This window comes from Siniperca chuatsi, linkage group LG6 (genome assembly GCF_020085105.1).
Source record: "Siniperca chuatsi isolate FFG_IHB_CAS linkage group LG6, ASM2008510v1, whole genome shotgun sequence".
In the NCBI taxonomy this organism is placed as follows: domain Eukaryota; kingdom Metazoa; phylum Chordata; class Actinopteri; order Centrarchiformes; family Sinipercidae; genus Siniperca; species Siniperca chuatsi.
In genome coordinates this window covers 14,455,499-14,472,387 of record NC_058047.1, presented here as the reverse complement: position 1 = coordinate 14,472,387, position 16,889 = coordinate 14,455,499, and the positions used below count along the sequence as shown (strand labels likewise).

Here is a 16,889-nt window from a genome sequence, read left to right as displayed (position 1 = left end):
TGCGTTCGTCGTGTGTGTGTGTGTGTGTGTGTGTGTGTGTGTGTGTGTGTGTGTGTGTGTGTTGTGTGCGCACTGATGTAACGTTTGCTATAACTTGAGTCAGGGAGGTTACACCTTTTTACAGTTTTTGTCTCATTGTATTACAGATTTACTTAACCGGTTTGGTTCTACTGAATTTAGCACTCAGATTTTTTTTTAGAAACGCCGTGAAAACAATGTTAAAATTATAATAAATGTAGCTCTGTAAAGTCCAATTAACTAAAAAGAAGGAGCAGCATCTAGACTTCCTTGTAATTCACATTATTTCTATATAAACTAACACCATAGCAGATGTAGTTGTGAAATGATACATTGAATGCCGTGCATTTGTGTTCCTCGTGGCACTCACAGCAGATACCTGTAGCTGTGTTTCCATTCTCGAGCCATAGGGGGGGGAAGTGCTCTGCACTGACCCAGTGATATCACCACAAGTCTGGTCTGCTTCACCAGGTTGATGCTCCAGTTAAAACGTAACTGGTTTGAGTACTACAGGTGTCACTGAGTCCGTCCTACAGTGTGTCCCTGAAAAATACAACCAAGATAGATAAATAAAAAATAATAAGTTTCTTGATTTTATGAATTGTACCTTTTTCTTTTTATTCTCATTATTACTTTATGCTTTGGCAATATTGTCTTTGTTACACGCCAATAAAGCATATTGAACTGATAAACAGATAGATAGCAAAGCCAAACCACATAAATCATGAAACAGATAAGAAGAGATCATTCAGTGATGTGGGTAAGAAAACAAATACAAAATCCATAAATAATCAACAATCAACCAAAGTAAAAGTTTGTATAGAGGGTGAAATAAAAACAGGGGCCTGCTTCAAGCCTAATACTGAATATACAGCCTACAATGATCCACAGTAATGCACTGTGCATTTGTTGTGCAAGTACATAATATTGTGCACTGTACAATGGTGCTAGATTAAGCATGCATTGATTAAGATATAATAATAAGCAGAAGAAAAACAATATATACTTTATAGTTGTAGTTACATAATATATATAATATAATATATAATGAATGGAGATGTTTTATTACATATAAGTTTAATTGAGAACAAAATGATAAACTGGAGGATATTAGAAGGCCATAATGTTTATTTATGTTGTCTGACTATACACTGAAGTCAACAAGAGGACTGGAAATAATTAACCATCTGTGTGTCTGGGGCTGCTGCTGGTGTCACTTATGATCAATTTTATAACTTTTATCCTTCTTTCTCATATTTTCCTCAGGCGCTGGTGCAATGTATTGTACGTTCTGCTCTTAAAAGTGAATGTCTGAGAGAAAAGATATTCACATCAGTAGGCGTCTTCTAATAGGGTTTGAATCCACAAGACTTTAAGATTGTTAGTTGTAGTTGAAGTAATAGTACTAGTAGTCCGGTACAGTACAATAAAGTATACAGTATACTGATAACAGTAGTTGAAAGTAGCTAAGTACATTTACTCAAGTAGTGTACTTAGATGTAGTTTTTAAGTACTTTACTTTAGTATTGTCATTTTATGCTACTTTGCACTTCTACTTTCAGAGGGATTTATTCTACTTTTTACTCCACCACATTTATTGTATAACTGGAATTCACATTTTGATACTTTAAGTACATTTTGATAATAATACTTGTACTGTACTTGTACTTTTAAGTTTTGTCATAAATCCAGGAATTTTACTGGTAATGGAGTATTTTTACAGCGTGATATTCATTTCATTTAAGTGAATGATAAGAATAAAAACCCTCACCTCAGTATATGAAATAGTTAAAATAAGCTGCACTCCAACCAGTTAAACACTGAAATGCTACTTACACATTAATGCATTAGTATTAACAATTCAATAATGTGATATATAAAACTCACAGATGCATTTTCTGCATAACAAGTACTTTTAGTTTTAAGTATATTTTATTGATGATACTTATGTACTTTTACTGTAGTAATACTTCTTCCACCATTGTCTACCCATAGCCTGTCTATAAACAGTCAGTAGTGGAAGAAGTATTCAGATCCTTCATTTAAATAAAAGTTGCAATACCACAAAGTAAAGTAAAATAACTGCATTCAGAATTTGACTGAAAAGTACAGAAGTATTATCAGAAACATGTAAAAGGATTATTTTCACCTACTGTATGTAGAGTACAATTACATGTTTATTTGACCTATCTTTGTTCAGCTTTGTTGTCCTTGTTTTTAGCTGTGTCTATATTTCTATCTATCTTCCTGAAAATTGTTCTTGGAACTGTGTGTAAGTTTGACAGCAACAAAAAACTGGATTCAAATTCCTTGTTTGTGCACACATACTTGGCCAATAAAGCTGATTGTGACAAGTAAAAGTATTCATTATGCAGAATGGCCCCTTTCAGAGTGTTACATTATTGCACCCTGAAAGGGACCAAATGTATTATTATTTTTGAAGCAGAATTTTAATGTCGTAGCTGGTTGAAGTGGAGCTAGTTTGATCTGTTTTTCTATACTGTTGGATGGTTGGATGGATACTCCCAGGTCTCAGTTTGTGACAAAGGGTTTAAGCTATTAGAGCCCCCGCACTAACAAACTCTTTACCTACTGAACTTAGACACACGAAGTCTCTAGCCTCTTTTGAATCTCTTCTTAAAACCTTTCTCTTTGTGAAAGCTTTTGGAAATGTTTGATATGTCCTTTATTGTTTTTACTACATATTCGTATTTATTTGAACTTATTCATTCTATTGTTTTTACTTCCTCCTTGCTCATGTTCTTTGGACTTATTCTCATTTTATCTGCCTTGTCTGGTTTTATTTCCTTGTTGTAAAGCACTTTGTAACATTGTTAAGAAAAGTGCTATCGTTACTATAGCAACTATAGCAAGTTACTACTATAGTAACTATAGTTGTAGTTAAGTACAGTCCTTGAGTAAATATACTTCGTTACTTTCCACCACTGTGTGTCGTGTATTGGATAGAAATGTATTGAAGAAATAAGTATTAGCTAGTGACCGTTAGTAACCTTCCTGAACTCTCGCGATATTACGAGGCGGAAGACATACGAATCTTCCGTACTAGTCAACTGGAGCCGCTTATGCTGTGCAGCAACTAACGACAGTTTTGGACGTTAGGAGGAGAGCGAACTGTTTGTTTTCATAGTAAACCGGTGAACGGGAGCTGCTACTTGTTCGTCTTAGAACAAACGGCCGTTTTTGCCTGTCCGGTGGAGGGTTAAGTGTTTTCATGTTGTGCAATTTACAGTGTTTGCGTGAAGACTCCCAACTGGCGGATCGCATCAGTTCGCCGGGAGGGTCATCGTCAGCGACGACACCCTCTGCTCCGTTAGCGTCGACTGTTTAGAAAATGACCGGAGAGAAGATCCGCTCCCTGCGCAAGGACCAGAGGCCGAGCAAGGACGAGGATTTACTGGAGCCGGACGAGGAGGCTGCAACCGGGACGTTCACCGCCTCCAAGACGAACAACAAGAGCAGAGCGAGTAAAATCTTCAGTAATCACAAGTTAATCAAGTCTTCATCCACACAGCAGCAGCAGAACCAACAGTCGCAGATTAATGCTAACACCAACACACTGTCAACATCGGATGTCATCGATGACAACAACAAAAACCCCATTATCCAAACCGGGCAGGACTTTCCGGTGCATGAATGTGTGTTTAAAGGAGATGTCCGACGCCTGTCTTCGCTCATACGGACGCAGAATATCGCCCAGAAAGACGTCCATGGTGAGTCTACCAGCTGCTTATCTCGTAGCCCTGAAGGCAGGATCCCCAAAACCCATCACGATCCACCAATTCCAAGGTCCAGTGAAGCTTTGTTTTAGTTAGCTGATAGGCCATCAGTCTCCAGCAGCACTGGAAGTAGGCGAGGCTTCTCCCTACCAAGGCCTGGATAACTGATTCCCAAAATGAGGAATAGTTTGATTCCAATACCCTACAATGTCTTCAAATCCAGTGTCTTCAAGTTAACGGAACAAAAAAATTGTGTAAGAAAGATTGATTTTATCAGAAGCTTTAATGCCTCCCCAAGCCTACAGCACTGAAATTTCTAATTAATCAGAACTAGTCACAAAAACCTTCTCAGATAAGCAATCTTTGGTTAAATGCTTAATAGAAATCTGTCCATACCCAAGAGTCCAATGTATTTAGGGAATATTTGCAAGACTTTGGGAGACTGATAGCACCTCTTCTGCAGGGCAAAGTCCGCTCAGATAACCCCAAAATTTCCAATAAAACCCTCCATGAACTGACAAAGGGACAAGATGGTTTTGTTCCGGTTCATGTGCCTAGACAAACGATGGCTTGTTACTAGTGCTCACTGTCAGCGCTGGAATGTGGTCTGTCTTCAAATTAGAGCTCTGACATGGTGAGATGCAACAAGGTGTCGCACAGGGCATTTGCCTCTGTTTTGGAACTTGAGCCTGTATTTCTTTCAAAGCTTTCGCCCGTCTTGTTGAGGGTTTGTATGGCTCCGTGGCAGCAGTTTGTGTGTTCACTCACACATCAGTTTCCACTGGATACAGTCCGAAGCCCGACTGTCACACAATGCCATTAGGATAAGAACAAAGAAATAACGCTTTTTTATTCGTTCTATTCATTGGCCACATGCATAGCAAGTATAATTTGCAGTTAATGGTTATAATGATGTTAAATTATGTGATTATTGATTGGTCATTTCATCCACATCACAAAAAACATTACCAGTAGTTGTATCAAACCATTCAGAGATTATTGTATTATGCTCCAGTGTTTTAAGGTTGTCCAGTGTAATAGGGGTGCAACTAACAATTATTTTTATTACTGATTAATCTGACAGTTATTATTTTATTGATTAATCGATGTCTGTAACATCTCAGAGAATATGTCCTGACATTTGAGAAGATGGAACCATTTATTTTTGGCAGTTTTTGCTTGATGATTGACTTAAAACAGTTCATTTATTATCAAAATTGATGACTTGTGTAATTGATTACTTGACACTTTTTTTGGAACGGCACATTGCTGAGTTTTTAAAATGTAAACTTTTCAATGCTTTGAGTAATGCAAATACAATTCCATTTACCTCCATTGAATTGGGTTGGCAGCAAACATCTCAGAGACGGATATCTAAAAACTTCAGCAGAAGAAACTGAACTGCGATTCAGGTGAACTGATCTTTTCAGCGCCTTTTACAGCAGCTGAGCAGGTAGATGTTCTGTCTTACCCAAGGACACTTGAACTGGAGACGTGGTTGTTGGTGTCTGTAACCACAGGCCTGTAACATCTTTGTGTGCCCAGAAAATGACTTCAGTCGTGCCACTGCCCTACCTATGCAGTTTATCACAACATCAGGGCTCCTACAAGGCAGGCCCTCTTTACTCTGGATGCTTGCCCACCGCTCTTCTCCTGGAAGAGAAGCCTGAAGGAGCTGACGGGGCAGTTTGGCTTCCTCTGGAGGGATTTTCCAGTGCTTATGAGGCACATTTCACATCCTGGGAAGAAAACCTGTGCTTCTCCACAGCTGACCGTAAATGTTATTTTCCCTGAATGAATTTCTTACCATTCAGAGTTTACTCTATGTCTGTTAACAAGCCATGTCCCTGTCAGTTAAATGCAGCTTATTTTGGGGTTGCAGTAGGTTAATAGACTATAATACTGCCTGTCATGGTAGGAGAACACACAATAGGCATATACTTAGCATATCATTTGGAATTTAGTGGAATCTGCCTCCCAATTTAAACATTTAATTCACCCTGAGTGTGACAGCCCTAGAGGCACAGTGCTTGTCACAGACTCTCGCCTCTTATTCTGATTATCAAAGAGCAGCTGACAAATTCTGGGGTTTTTTTCTCTTCTTCAGGAAACACACCGTTGCATCTCGCTGTCATGATGGGGCACAAAGGTGAGTAATGTTTAATGACGCACCTCCAAGAAGTTTATTTTTGTCTCTCTCTGTGGTTTTTCTAAATTAATCTCTCTGCGGGTCTGTATGTCGTGTTTATTTGTGTGTTTGTTTCTTTTCCTGTGTTTGTGTGTGCATTTGACTGGCTAAGCACCAGCAGACATTTGTCACAGATCACCACACAAATCCCAGACGACAAGATCCTCATGCATGAATAAAGAGATTATGTTTATGGATTGTCACCCGGTCAAAAACGGGATTAAGCAAGAAAACTATTTTCTTCCTTTCTTATGGACATGTCTTATCTTCTATTTAATACATTTATAGAGAATATTAGAACATATTTAATCAGTGGGGATTAGATAATGATGACACTGCAAGAAATAGGATCCTCTCAGTGGCTAAAGTCTCTTGTTCTGATTGGTGTTGCACTGCTGGCTCAAAGACTAATAGTTTGAAGCTGGCAAAGGGGATAATTAGTTGGGATAAGAGATGTCATTTTCAATGTCCATAATATTTGCTTAGTGTGCCGTTATTAGTTTTCTGCTGGCGTCTCTTACGCTGAATAGGTCACTTAGTTATTATCTAGTTTTTAGTAGGGTTTGACTCAGCTGTGAAAAATGGTTCAAAATGATGCAGATTGTTGGCGTGTTTCACACAGATGGTTTCTGGTTATGTCACATGTCCTGGAATAGTCAGTTTGGCTTATATGATGAATGTGCCATGATGTTTCAAGGCTTTGTAGAAACCTTTACATGATTTTGTTTTTAGCTGAATTGCACTGGCCTGACTGAAAGCATGTGCATGAAATATTAACGCACTGCCCCTCTGTGAGGCGATACTTACATTTAATTCCACAAGGAGACTTTAGAACATGCTATTGAAAAATGAATCCCCCTTTTTTTTTGCAGCAGCAGGCTCTCAGTGAACAATTCAAGCATAGGGTTACTCGTACTGCAGGTTCCCATTTGCTTAGTGTCTGTCATTGGAGCATGGGGTTTCAATTGATTTCACATTCACAAAGTTCAATTCCTGTCGCTGGAATGACAGCCAGCGGAGTGCCGTGTAGTGTGAGTGTAGTGGCGGATGGGACGCTATGGAATTGATTGTGCTAATGAGCTTGCCTATCTCTTGCCTGAGCTGCTACCCTGTCCTCCAGGGATGCTAGAGGCCAGACAGGCTGAAGGATACAGCATGAGATCATAGTCTGGGTGTGGCTGGTCTGTTGGGATGGAGAGGACAAGGCTCTCTTTGTGTATAGCTGAGTGTGTGTGTGCTTATTATTTACCAGACTAGTAATGACAGTGATGCATGTCTATAGTCCCTTAAATTTGAGTTTTAACTGTTGTACAGGTGAAATAGACCTCGTGGAAGAAGAAGAAAGACCATTTTTGTCACTAACAGCCAAAAATCGAGCATAATTCAGTTCATATTTGTGGCTCTGCCATTGTTAATGAATGAAATACTGAAAAAGGAGTATTGTTATATGCATATGACTATAGGTGCAAGGCTAAATTAACATTTGTCCAAAAAGAAACATCTGCACAGCAGTGTGCACATCTACTTTTTTCTTGTGAGTTCACCAGCTCTCTTATAATTATAACAACTGGGCACAGCACATCAAGGCATAATTCTTTATTCACACTTCTTTTGTCCTTTATCAGAAAATGTATTATGCTGTCTCTGCTTCTATTTAAGAGACAGTTTTTTCATCATCGATTAATCTGCCTATTATTTTTTCTATTAATCGGTCAGTATATAAAATGTTTTAAAATACTGAATAATACCCATTAGAATTTCTCGTAGCTCAAGCTGACGTTTTCAAAATGTTTTGTTTTGTCTGACCAACACTCCACAACCCAAATGCATACAACTTACATATAAAACAAGCAAACGCAGTACATTTCCATAATGGAGAAGCTGTAACCAGAGATGTTTTGGCATTTTTGGTTTTAAAAATGACTTGAATGATAAATCGATTATCAAAATAGTTGCCCTTTTTAATCAACTAATCAATGAGTTGACTAGTCGTTTCAGCTCTAGGAATGTAGGAAAACCATAACAGAGGTAGAAGACGACATGTCAAGTTGAGGAAAAGTGGATAAACCAAATGAGTAAAAATAAAAACAACTCCTAAATCAATGATGTGAATGAATGTGCAAAGGCAGATATTTCTGTTCAATAAATACTTTTCATGTCACTATCTGATTTGCAATGTGTCCTGAACACATTCTATGGAAATGAAACTCTCTGGAAATTGAAACCTGAAGTACACTAAATACTGAATTTCACACACAGTTTTAAGATGACACCGCGGTCAGAGGTAGAAGATAAAGGCAGTTTCCTTTTGTCCAGTGGTTGTGATATGTATTCCCACAGAGATAAAATCACAGTATATTTCAAATTGATTTTAGAGATACAAGATAACAAACAAGTGAGTGTTTGGAGCCAATGTGCGAGTCTAGGAGGGTTAGTCTTCCTCTGAAATGGCACATAGGCTCATTTTATCAGGTCGTCACTAAAAAAAGAGTGGGCCCTTAAATCGAGAGGAGACTTGAGTTTCATTATGTACATTATTACATAATTTTGTCTGGAGAAAAAACATAACATTGGTTTGGGGAGCGTCAGATTTGCCTCAGAGACTGTGACAATGTGGTTCTTCAATTCCTGTTTGATTCGGTGCAGTGAGTGGTCGATGGCGAGGAAGTGAGCGAAAAAGCCATTTTATAGATGTACTCAGCCTGGATCCCAATGGGTGGTGATGGTGGGGGTTTTAACAGCTCACAGAGCATATTGACAAGTGCGGCGTCTGTAGCCAATGCACATAGTGAAGCATTAGATTAGCACTTTATTTCCCCATCCTGCTCTACCTCCTTCATTCCTCTGTTAGAGTTGTACGTGACTCGAGCAGGACCTCCGTACAGCTGCTGCACATGCAGTCAACCCAGAAACCCACAGGGAGACTTCCTTTTATCAATACTTCCATGGCTGCGTATCGGATCGAGTCGGACAGCAAACCCTTGCTAATGAGTTATAGGCATGTTAATGAATCCAGGCAGCTCTTTTTGATTTGATTCAAATTAATGACCTGCAGTTGTTTGATTATACTTTCCCAGCTTCCTACAAGGACAATGCAAAGACACCCCAATTCAAAATAACCATATTTATATTACATTATATTTTAACTGCATTAGATGATATAGAGCTGAAAAGAGTCAATTAATCGATTAGTCGAAAGACGGAAAACAGCTTTTTTAAATGATTATTTGGGGGGAACATGCCTTTTTTGGTTAGCTGGCAGTAGAGAGATGTCAGGAAATAAAGGGAGTGAAAGATAGGGAATGACATGCAACACAGGTTCCCAAGTGGACGTGAACCAGGGACGTTGCGGTTCCTAGTTGGCGCCCTAACTCCTACGCCTCCTACAATTTGCAGCTTTTCTTTGCCATATATAGTTAATAAACTGAATATTTTTGTTGGTCGGACAAAACACGTAATGAATGTCACCATTTTCTGACAAAATGATTAATCTAGAAATGAATCTGCAGATTAATCAATAAATTAATTAATTGTTAGTTGCAGCCCTTAAATAATAGCTCTGCTACTTAAAATTGGAATCTTTACTAAGTCATAATAGGTCAAAGGCCTGAGGGAATGCAAGGCTTACATCAGAAAGCAAGCACTCGAGCACTTGGCCGCCAGTATTTTCTCAACATCAACCTGGGCTCGGAGACGGAGCAGCTAATAACATGTTATTAGCTGCTCCGTCTCCGAGCCCAGGCACGGATCGGACTAATGCATAAACACAGAGGTTTGCTTTTTTTGTTTGCTGAAATAAGGCTCTTTGTGAGGCACTTTGCAGTTACATCCACCCTTTCTGGTGTCAACACAGCTTCTTTATTTAATCAAAGCATGCAATATGGCTGATATTAGTCAATCTTTCTGAAGTGGTGACCATTTGGACAATATTCAGCACTTAACATGCAGATCGCGTCCAGCAGAATCGGGCAGAAATTTAAAGAAGAAAACGAATTCAGACTAGTCATGAGCCACGTCTTTGAACCTCAGCTGCTCCCCTGGTGTGAACACAATGACTTCCCATCGGCCTGTCTTTGTTAATTTATATTTTCTTTGCCACGCTTCCACCTTGAAGCAAAGCTGTACATTAGAGCAATGGTGTTGCTTATAATTGTTTCTGTAAAGAATTTAGCCTAAATGCTTTGGGTGCTGTCACAACACGCCTTTTTATTTCTCTGTAACTACACTCTATAGCTGCGTTCCTCTTTGATGTGTGGATAATGTGTTTAATTAGGAAGAGTTTCAAAATGTAGGCTGTTCCTCTTTGTCATAAAGAATGTATGAGACCCTGGCCTCTTTCTCATTAATAAAACAGTAGTGAGTATGTAGATCAGAGGGGTGATATGGTATTTTAGATTATGTGACAATGTTGCTACGTGTTTTGCCTTTTGAAAAGAGAGCATAAATTATTATATCTGGTTCTTGACACCAGGTTGGTTTTGTGAGTATGCCACTTGAGGCAGGTTTTTTAATAGTATTCATACTGATGTTTAGCAGAGAAACAAGTCTGAACATGAGGGCAGTAACCAGTTTGAATTTGTTTGCATGACTAATAGCGTTGACTCAAAGGTTTGCAATGAAAGAGGCTGTATTGAGAGCATCTCTGCGGCTTTTGTCAACAATTATTGAAAAGGCTGGCCAAACAGCTGTAATAAAGTCCAATTTCCTGCCCCACAGCACATATCCTCTCAACAGCAGACTGTTAGCAGTTAGCCTCTGCTTTGCATGTGAGTGGTTTGCTGCTCACAGGACTGTGACTGCTTCTGCCCAGTGCTGAGACAGAGCTGCACAGACGGCAACATTATAATGAATGATGTCACGACAAAGCTGACAGCTGAGCCGGAACAACAGGCCTCATTTTTGTCTTGCTGTAGTTTGTTGACAGGCTGCCAGGGAGGGAAGGGATTCTGTGCTGCACTTACTGCTGATCTTGCCATAGAAAAGGGATGATGCTCTTTGGCCGTTTTCCCATTGTTGGAATACAAGCACAGCTCTGAGGGTTACTCTGCACAGTACCAGTGGATGTCTTTTTGTGAAGTTTGACCTTTTATCCCTGAGAATCCTTCCTCATTTTAAAGCATTATATTCTCTACAGTAGGATGCTGAGGCTTGTGTAACTGTAGGTCCCTTATGGCTCTTTGGTGAATGGATCAGCTGTCAACTCAATCCTACACACCATCTGTCCCTCTATAAAACCAGGAATATTTTTATATCATTGATTTGATGCTACAGGATACGTCTTCTGTCCATGTCACACATGTTTGTAGTGGTCAGTCAACATTTTTTATCAAAATTTACTGCAAAGTGGTAAAAGTGTGATCAGATCATTTGTGCAGGTACAGACAGCACATAAAAAAAGTAAAGCTAGTAAAAGTGTCCTGGACTTAATTTTTGTTTGGTTCCTCTCTTAAACACAAACTGAGAACTGGGCACGGTGTTGCCACGGAGTTAATATTAGTTTCTTGGGCTTGTTTTAAATGTGTATGTCACCATAGCAACATCAAAGGTGATGGCAAGAAGCAGCCCAAATGTGGGATGTTAGTCTTAGTCTCCACTTATTAAAGTCCTGTCAGGATAAAGTAAATCTTTTGTTTTTAAACATGCATGTCCTGTGTATTTTTTTCTCTCTAGTTAAAAGAAAACCAAGCTTCCTGGTTACCTAGGAGTCGTCTCTGAGACAGCTTTTGATGATTAGGTGCCGAGTCTTGTTTTGCTGTTGTCAAAAATAATTGGGCTGCATTTAGAATTTTTATTACCTCTCTTGTTTTTGCCTGAATTAAAAAGTATCTCCAGCAGCCAGCATTTCAGAGAAAAAAGCCACTTCAGATGTTGCTTCACTGGTTACCTGTTTGTTTAAAGCACACATAAGTTGACTGCAACTATATTCCAGGTATCTTAACTCCGAATAAGCCTCCCTCCAACCCTCCACCCCTGAGCAAACCTGTGATTATTCCAAAAAATCTAGACTAAAACCAAACAGACCTTTGTTATGGGAGCACCTACTGAGTCTTGTTTGGAAGGCACATATTTATGTAAAGATGTTGTGTGTGCTGCTGGTCTTTTGTTTGCATACTGTATATGTTGTGTATCTTGTTTGTCTTAATTCTGATGCTACTAGTAAAACTCATCTAATCTACTAATCATTTAAATGAAGTTGTTATAATTTGAGTAATTATCTACCTATCTGACCGTCTTCCTGTCCCTCTTACAGAGTGTGCCCACCTGCTGCTGGCCCACAATGCACCAGTGAAGGTGAAAAACGCTCAGGGATGGAGCCCACTTGCTGAGGCCATCAGCTACGGAGACCGACAAATGAGTAAGTATCTGTGACTGGCTGACTGGCACTGTTTGGTGATGCACTGAAACCGACCTTGAAACCACCACTGCTACATATGCCTCATTTCCACTGCATGGTACATCCTACACAAACTCACCATTTTTAAATAGCCAAGCTACCATCTTTTTTTCTTTTCTTTTTTTTTATAGTTACAATTTTTTTAATTATATTTGAATTTTGAATGTAGAGGCAACGTGAGCATATGCTCAAATACATCCACATCCGTATATAAATACGTTCACAAACATACATACATCCCATGTACACGTACATACACCCCTACAAATACATGCATGTAACTATATGCATGCAACCCTCAGCTCGAGGTTCTCCTGACAATGTCCCAGTGCCCACTCAGACCCTTATCAAAATCTTTCAGTAAACTGCCTGCTCTCTCCATGTTAAGCAAATCTAGGTAATCCTCCAGTCATGACTCCCTTAAGAAACAAGCTGGCTTTCACTCCTTCCAGTTGAGAAGTATCAATCTCTTAACTGAAAGGCAACCTAATGCCCAAAGGCGTGTAATCATGGGACTGGTTATATTATCAGGCTTTTTACCCAAAATGCATACAGTAGGAGACAGGGGAAGATCAGCATCTAAAATCTCTGTCATCATGACATGCACTTCAGCCAAGCTACCATCAATAGCGAGTTATAGCGTTATGACGATCAGCTAAGAATCCCGCCTACATTGAGGGGGTACTATCTCCAGTGGAAAACGAAACTGAGAAAAGTACCTGGTACCATGAAGTGGAAATGAGGCTATACTGAGATGATGCTGGTCAGCCAGATTGTTTACTGAAAGCAATGTGGCTTCATTAGGGTTTCAATTTGGGTTTCCCGTGTGAAAACAGTGATCGAGGAGAGAAAAGGTCTGATCAACAGATGCAAATCAACAGTTACCTCTGCACATTCTTCCACGCTGCTGCCTCCAAGTGAGGCCATGACGCCGGCCTGCCTCCTTTGTTCCTCAGAGAGAGAGGACATTCCTCAAGGCCCTCTGGCTTTTGTGCTCCGATGAAAGGCAATTCATTAGGTGTTTCTCTCTCTCTTCATAGGCTGATGCTGCTCAAGCCCCTGCCTCGCCCATTTTCTACCCACAGCTCATAGTGGCTCAAACTTTGATTTAAAATGTTTTTTAAGAAAATTAAGAATAATATTTTCCTTTCAAATGGATATATCCACTATTACTAGTAAGCATGAGCTTGTACAAAAACATCACTGACATGTAAGTGAAATCATGTTAGTTTTATAGGTTTATTTTAGTTTTATATTTCCCAAAATGCTTCATTCATACCTCATCAGTCAGTTATCCCCCTTTTTCTGTTAGACTGTTGTAAGGCTGTATAGCTTTTTGATATCTCAAAGTCCATTTTTACTTGATAGGTGCATTTTTTCCATCATCTATTTAAAGTTCTTGATAATCTGGTCATGGGAAGAGGAAGGCCTGAGGTTTCCGTCTGTGTGGTGGAGCTCTGTATCAGTGGTGAGATACTGAATAAGAACGTGTCAAACAGAATTACAACACTACAATACTGCTACAAAACTACAGCCAGGCTGAGGTGTTGAAGTGTTTTGAACTGATTATTATGAGTATTACAGATACATGGGGTTGGAACTTTATATTTAAGATGATAAGTTAAAAAAAAGTTGTGTGTATCCTTATTCCTGCAGGTAACTGGCTAAGCATTGATGCTGCAATATTACATTGAGACATTTGCAACACAGCTACAATGAAGTTAAAATGCAGAATAATGTTACATTTTCTCAAACTCATGTTAAGCGCGGCAGTCTGTCAGAATGAAAGAGTTGTGGCTTATTAGTGCAGCTGCTTGGCACCAACACTGAGCAATCATACAGGGAGGCAGCTTAAATTGTCTCCATTGACTGCATCCTCTAATTAACTCTGATGCCACTTACCGTACCTTACCAGGTTTATAAGTATCTGTATTGGTTGAAGCCTCTAATGAACTCTGTAACATCATTTTACTTTAACTCACACCGTCTAGCTTGTACAGACCACCGTGTAATGCAGCTACATGGCATATTGTGTTTTGAGTTAAGGGCATTCTCTTTTGCAGCTGCTGCAGTCTCCATCCACCATTGCTCTTACATGCTGAATGCAGCAAGGTTGTGCCTGGTGTCTGAATATTATTAAGATATTCTGGCAACTACAGAAAATCTCTGACTGAAGTTATGTAGAAGATTAGGCAGGTTGAGAGAAAGCAGTTGTAAAAGTAATTTATAGCACTTCATAACAAAAAACGTAATGCAGTGTTATATGATTATATAATAATGCAAGAGTATCTAAGGGTTTTATTTTAAGTAAAAAGTATGGAACTCCCCACACTGTTTTAACGCAGGGCTGACTTTGGTCTGAATGCCCGCTAAATGCTCTCTTTTCAAAAGGCAGGAGTTATTCTTTTCATTATAACAGCAGCTTTGGTTCTGGACACCATAAGGCAAATGTGCACCAGGTGAGGGGCCAAACAAAGAGTGATTCAAAGACCTCTACTGAATGGAGTTCTGGGAAAGAGCAAATTCACCAGGACCATACCTGCTTCTCCTGGATCCAGGTGCAGAAGGAAACTGAGACTGTTTTGCGTATTCAGCGCAATAAATGTCGAGTCCTTTACAGGCTTAGCCTAGCAGAGCTCTGCCTAGCAATTATTCAGTATGAGCTGAGTCAGTGTCAGCCAGACCTAGGAACTTTGTTTGTTTGATTTACAGTAAGGCAAATGTCCAGGCCTGGAGGTCTGCAGCTTTCCATAGTTATTGTCAGATTGCTTTTCTAAGCAAACGTTTTCTTGAATGGGATTCATAAAAAACAATCTGTGCTCATGCTGTGTTATTTTTAGCCAATGTTTGTGACTGATTTCCACTGATATGGGTACATTTGTTGTGATGTGATGTATTTGTCACTTATGGCTTTCCACTCTAACAAGGAGGCAAAATGTGGCTCAGAAATAGATTTTGTCATTTGTTTTGTTCAATAAGAGCTATTTCTGTCCTCAGTTGCCTTCCACTCACACAACTGTGTTGTCAGCTCATTTAAACGCTGCCAAAGTCATGCTGGTGTTTAGAAGACGGGGAACTGCTTGCTTGCTTTCATTGTTTCTTGCTTTATTCTCAATTTGAAGAACATTGGACCATATTATAAATATACAAGATCAAGTGATGAAAATAGATTAAATTTTTGTCTCTTCAAAGAACGGGCTGTGATATCATTTTCAAAATTTCATTTTCTTATTTATTTTTTCCTGGAAGAGCATTGGGTTTAGGACAGGTGTGTCGTAACTGTAGGAAATTATCACCACCCACTGGCCAAGGTTTGATTTTGTTCATGTCTAATCAGTTGTTCTGCTTTTACAGCCAATTTAGCTAGTAAACAGCCAATATTTGGAAGATCTGTAATATTGTAAATTCACTGTATGTTGGTGCCTAGCCTGTACCGGAGCCCTCTACATCTATAGTATTAGACCTACAGCGGAATACTGATTTCATAGCAAAGTGAAATCATATTGAATTTAAAACACAGTAACACCTCTCACAAAATAATATCAAAACAAAATATTAAAACAAAATGATAATGCCTGAACTACATTTATGCATACTTTCTGAAAGCAGCTTGTCATTTTTAATTAAACATTAAGAGCTCTCCGTCCTGCATGTGGTGTGTTATCTTTAGTTAATGTGGCCCTTTTGAGTCTTTTTAGATGTCTTGTAAAATTAAGTGACCAAGCCTCAGTAAGTTTAAATGTTTGAAATTATATTCAGATTGGCCTGTTTGCTGCTGCCTGCCTGCCTCACTCTCCACAGCGTACCTGTGTCAATATTGACTGTTCTCATTTTGCTGGAGACCTGCCAGCAGCAATTGTCCAGTTAGATCCTAATTGTTAAACAGTAGCAGTTTGTGGTGATGTAAATGCAAACATGTCCTGACTCTGTCTCTTTTCATTAATGTGTAGAGGTGAAATTACTGAGATCATTCACCTCATTAATGCCAGGATAGTGCCCTAATCAGTATCTGGGTGTATTAGCGCCAGCACGGAGAGTCAGTTTGGTTTAGTGTTAAAGCAGTCGGCATTGGTCTGTGGGCAGATGGTGGGATTGTAGTCCTTTCCTTCTCCTGCTGAGAGGCGGCGAGGATCAGGAGGAGTCCCATCCAGACCTTGTCCAGACTCATTAGGCAGCCGGGCCACAAAGACACCTTCATCCTGTACTTGTGTCTGTGTGAATTGGCGCGTGTGTGGTCATGTGTATCAGTGTGCGTGCATGCATGCCTGTGCTCTCATTTGGCCTTGTTTTACCATCGAGCCCTCCGCCCCCTCTGTGCTGCCTCGTGGGGAGCACCAGTAAGACAATATGAACAACATGTTTGTGTTTACTCACCACATGGAGCACAGGAGCTAGTTAGGCTAATGATTATGCCATGTGTCCACTATTGCTTTTAGTCCTATTAAAATGTAGGGCAGTCTGGGTGTCACAAACCAACATTTTCTTTTTCTATTACTGTTTTCATTAGTTAATAAGTGGCACAATCATGTCATCATTTAATCCCCTCCTGGCT

The 16,889-nt window shown here is 39.5% G+C and overlaps 1 protein-coding gene across 1 annotated transcript in view; it reads left to right on the top strand.

The window, feature by feature from the left end:
- Positions 1–3,031: 3,031 nt before the first annotated feature.
- Positions 3,032–16,889, top strand: part of LOC122878376 (ankyrin repeat domain-containing protein 13C) — a 29,781-nt gene continuing 15,923 nt past the window's right edge. The window contains exons 1-3 of the mRNA XM_044201110.1: positions 3,032–3,749; positions 5,863–5,904; positions 12,194–12,298. Coding sequence (XP_044057045.1) covers positions 3,371–3,749; positions 5,863–5,904; positions 12,194–12,298 — 526 coding nt within the window. The 5' untranslated portion in view covers positions 3,032–3,370. The remainder of the gene's footprint in view (positions 3,750–5,862; positions 5,905–12,193; positions 12,299–16,889) is intronic.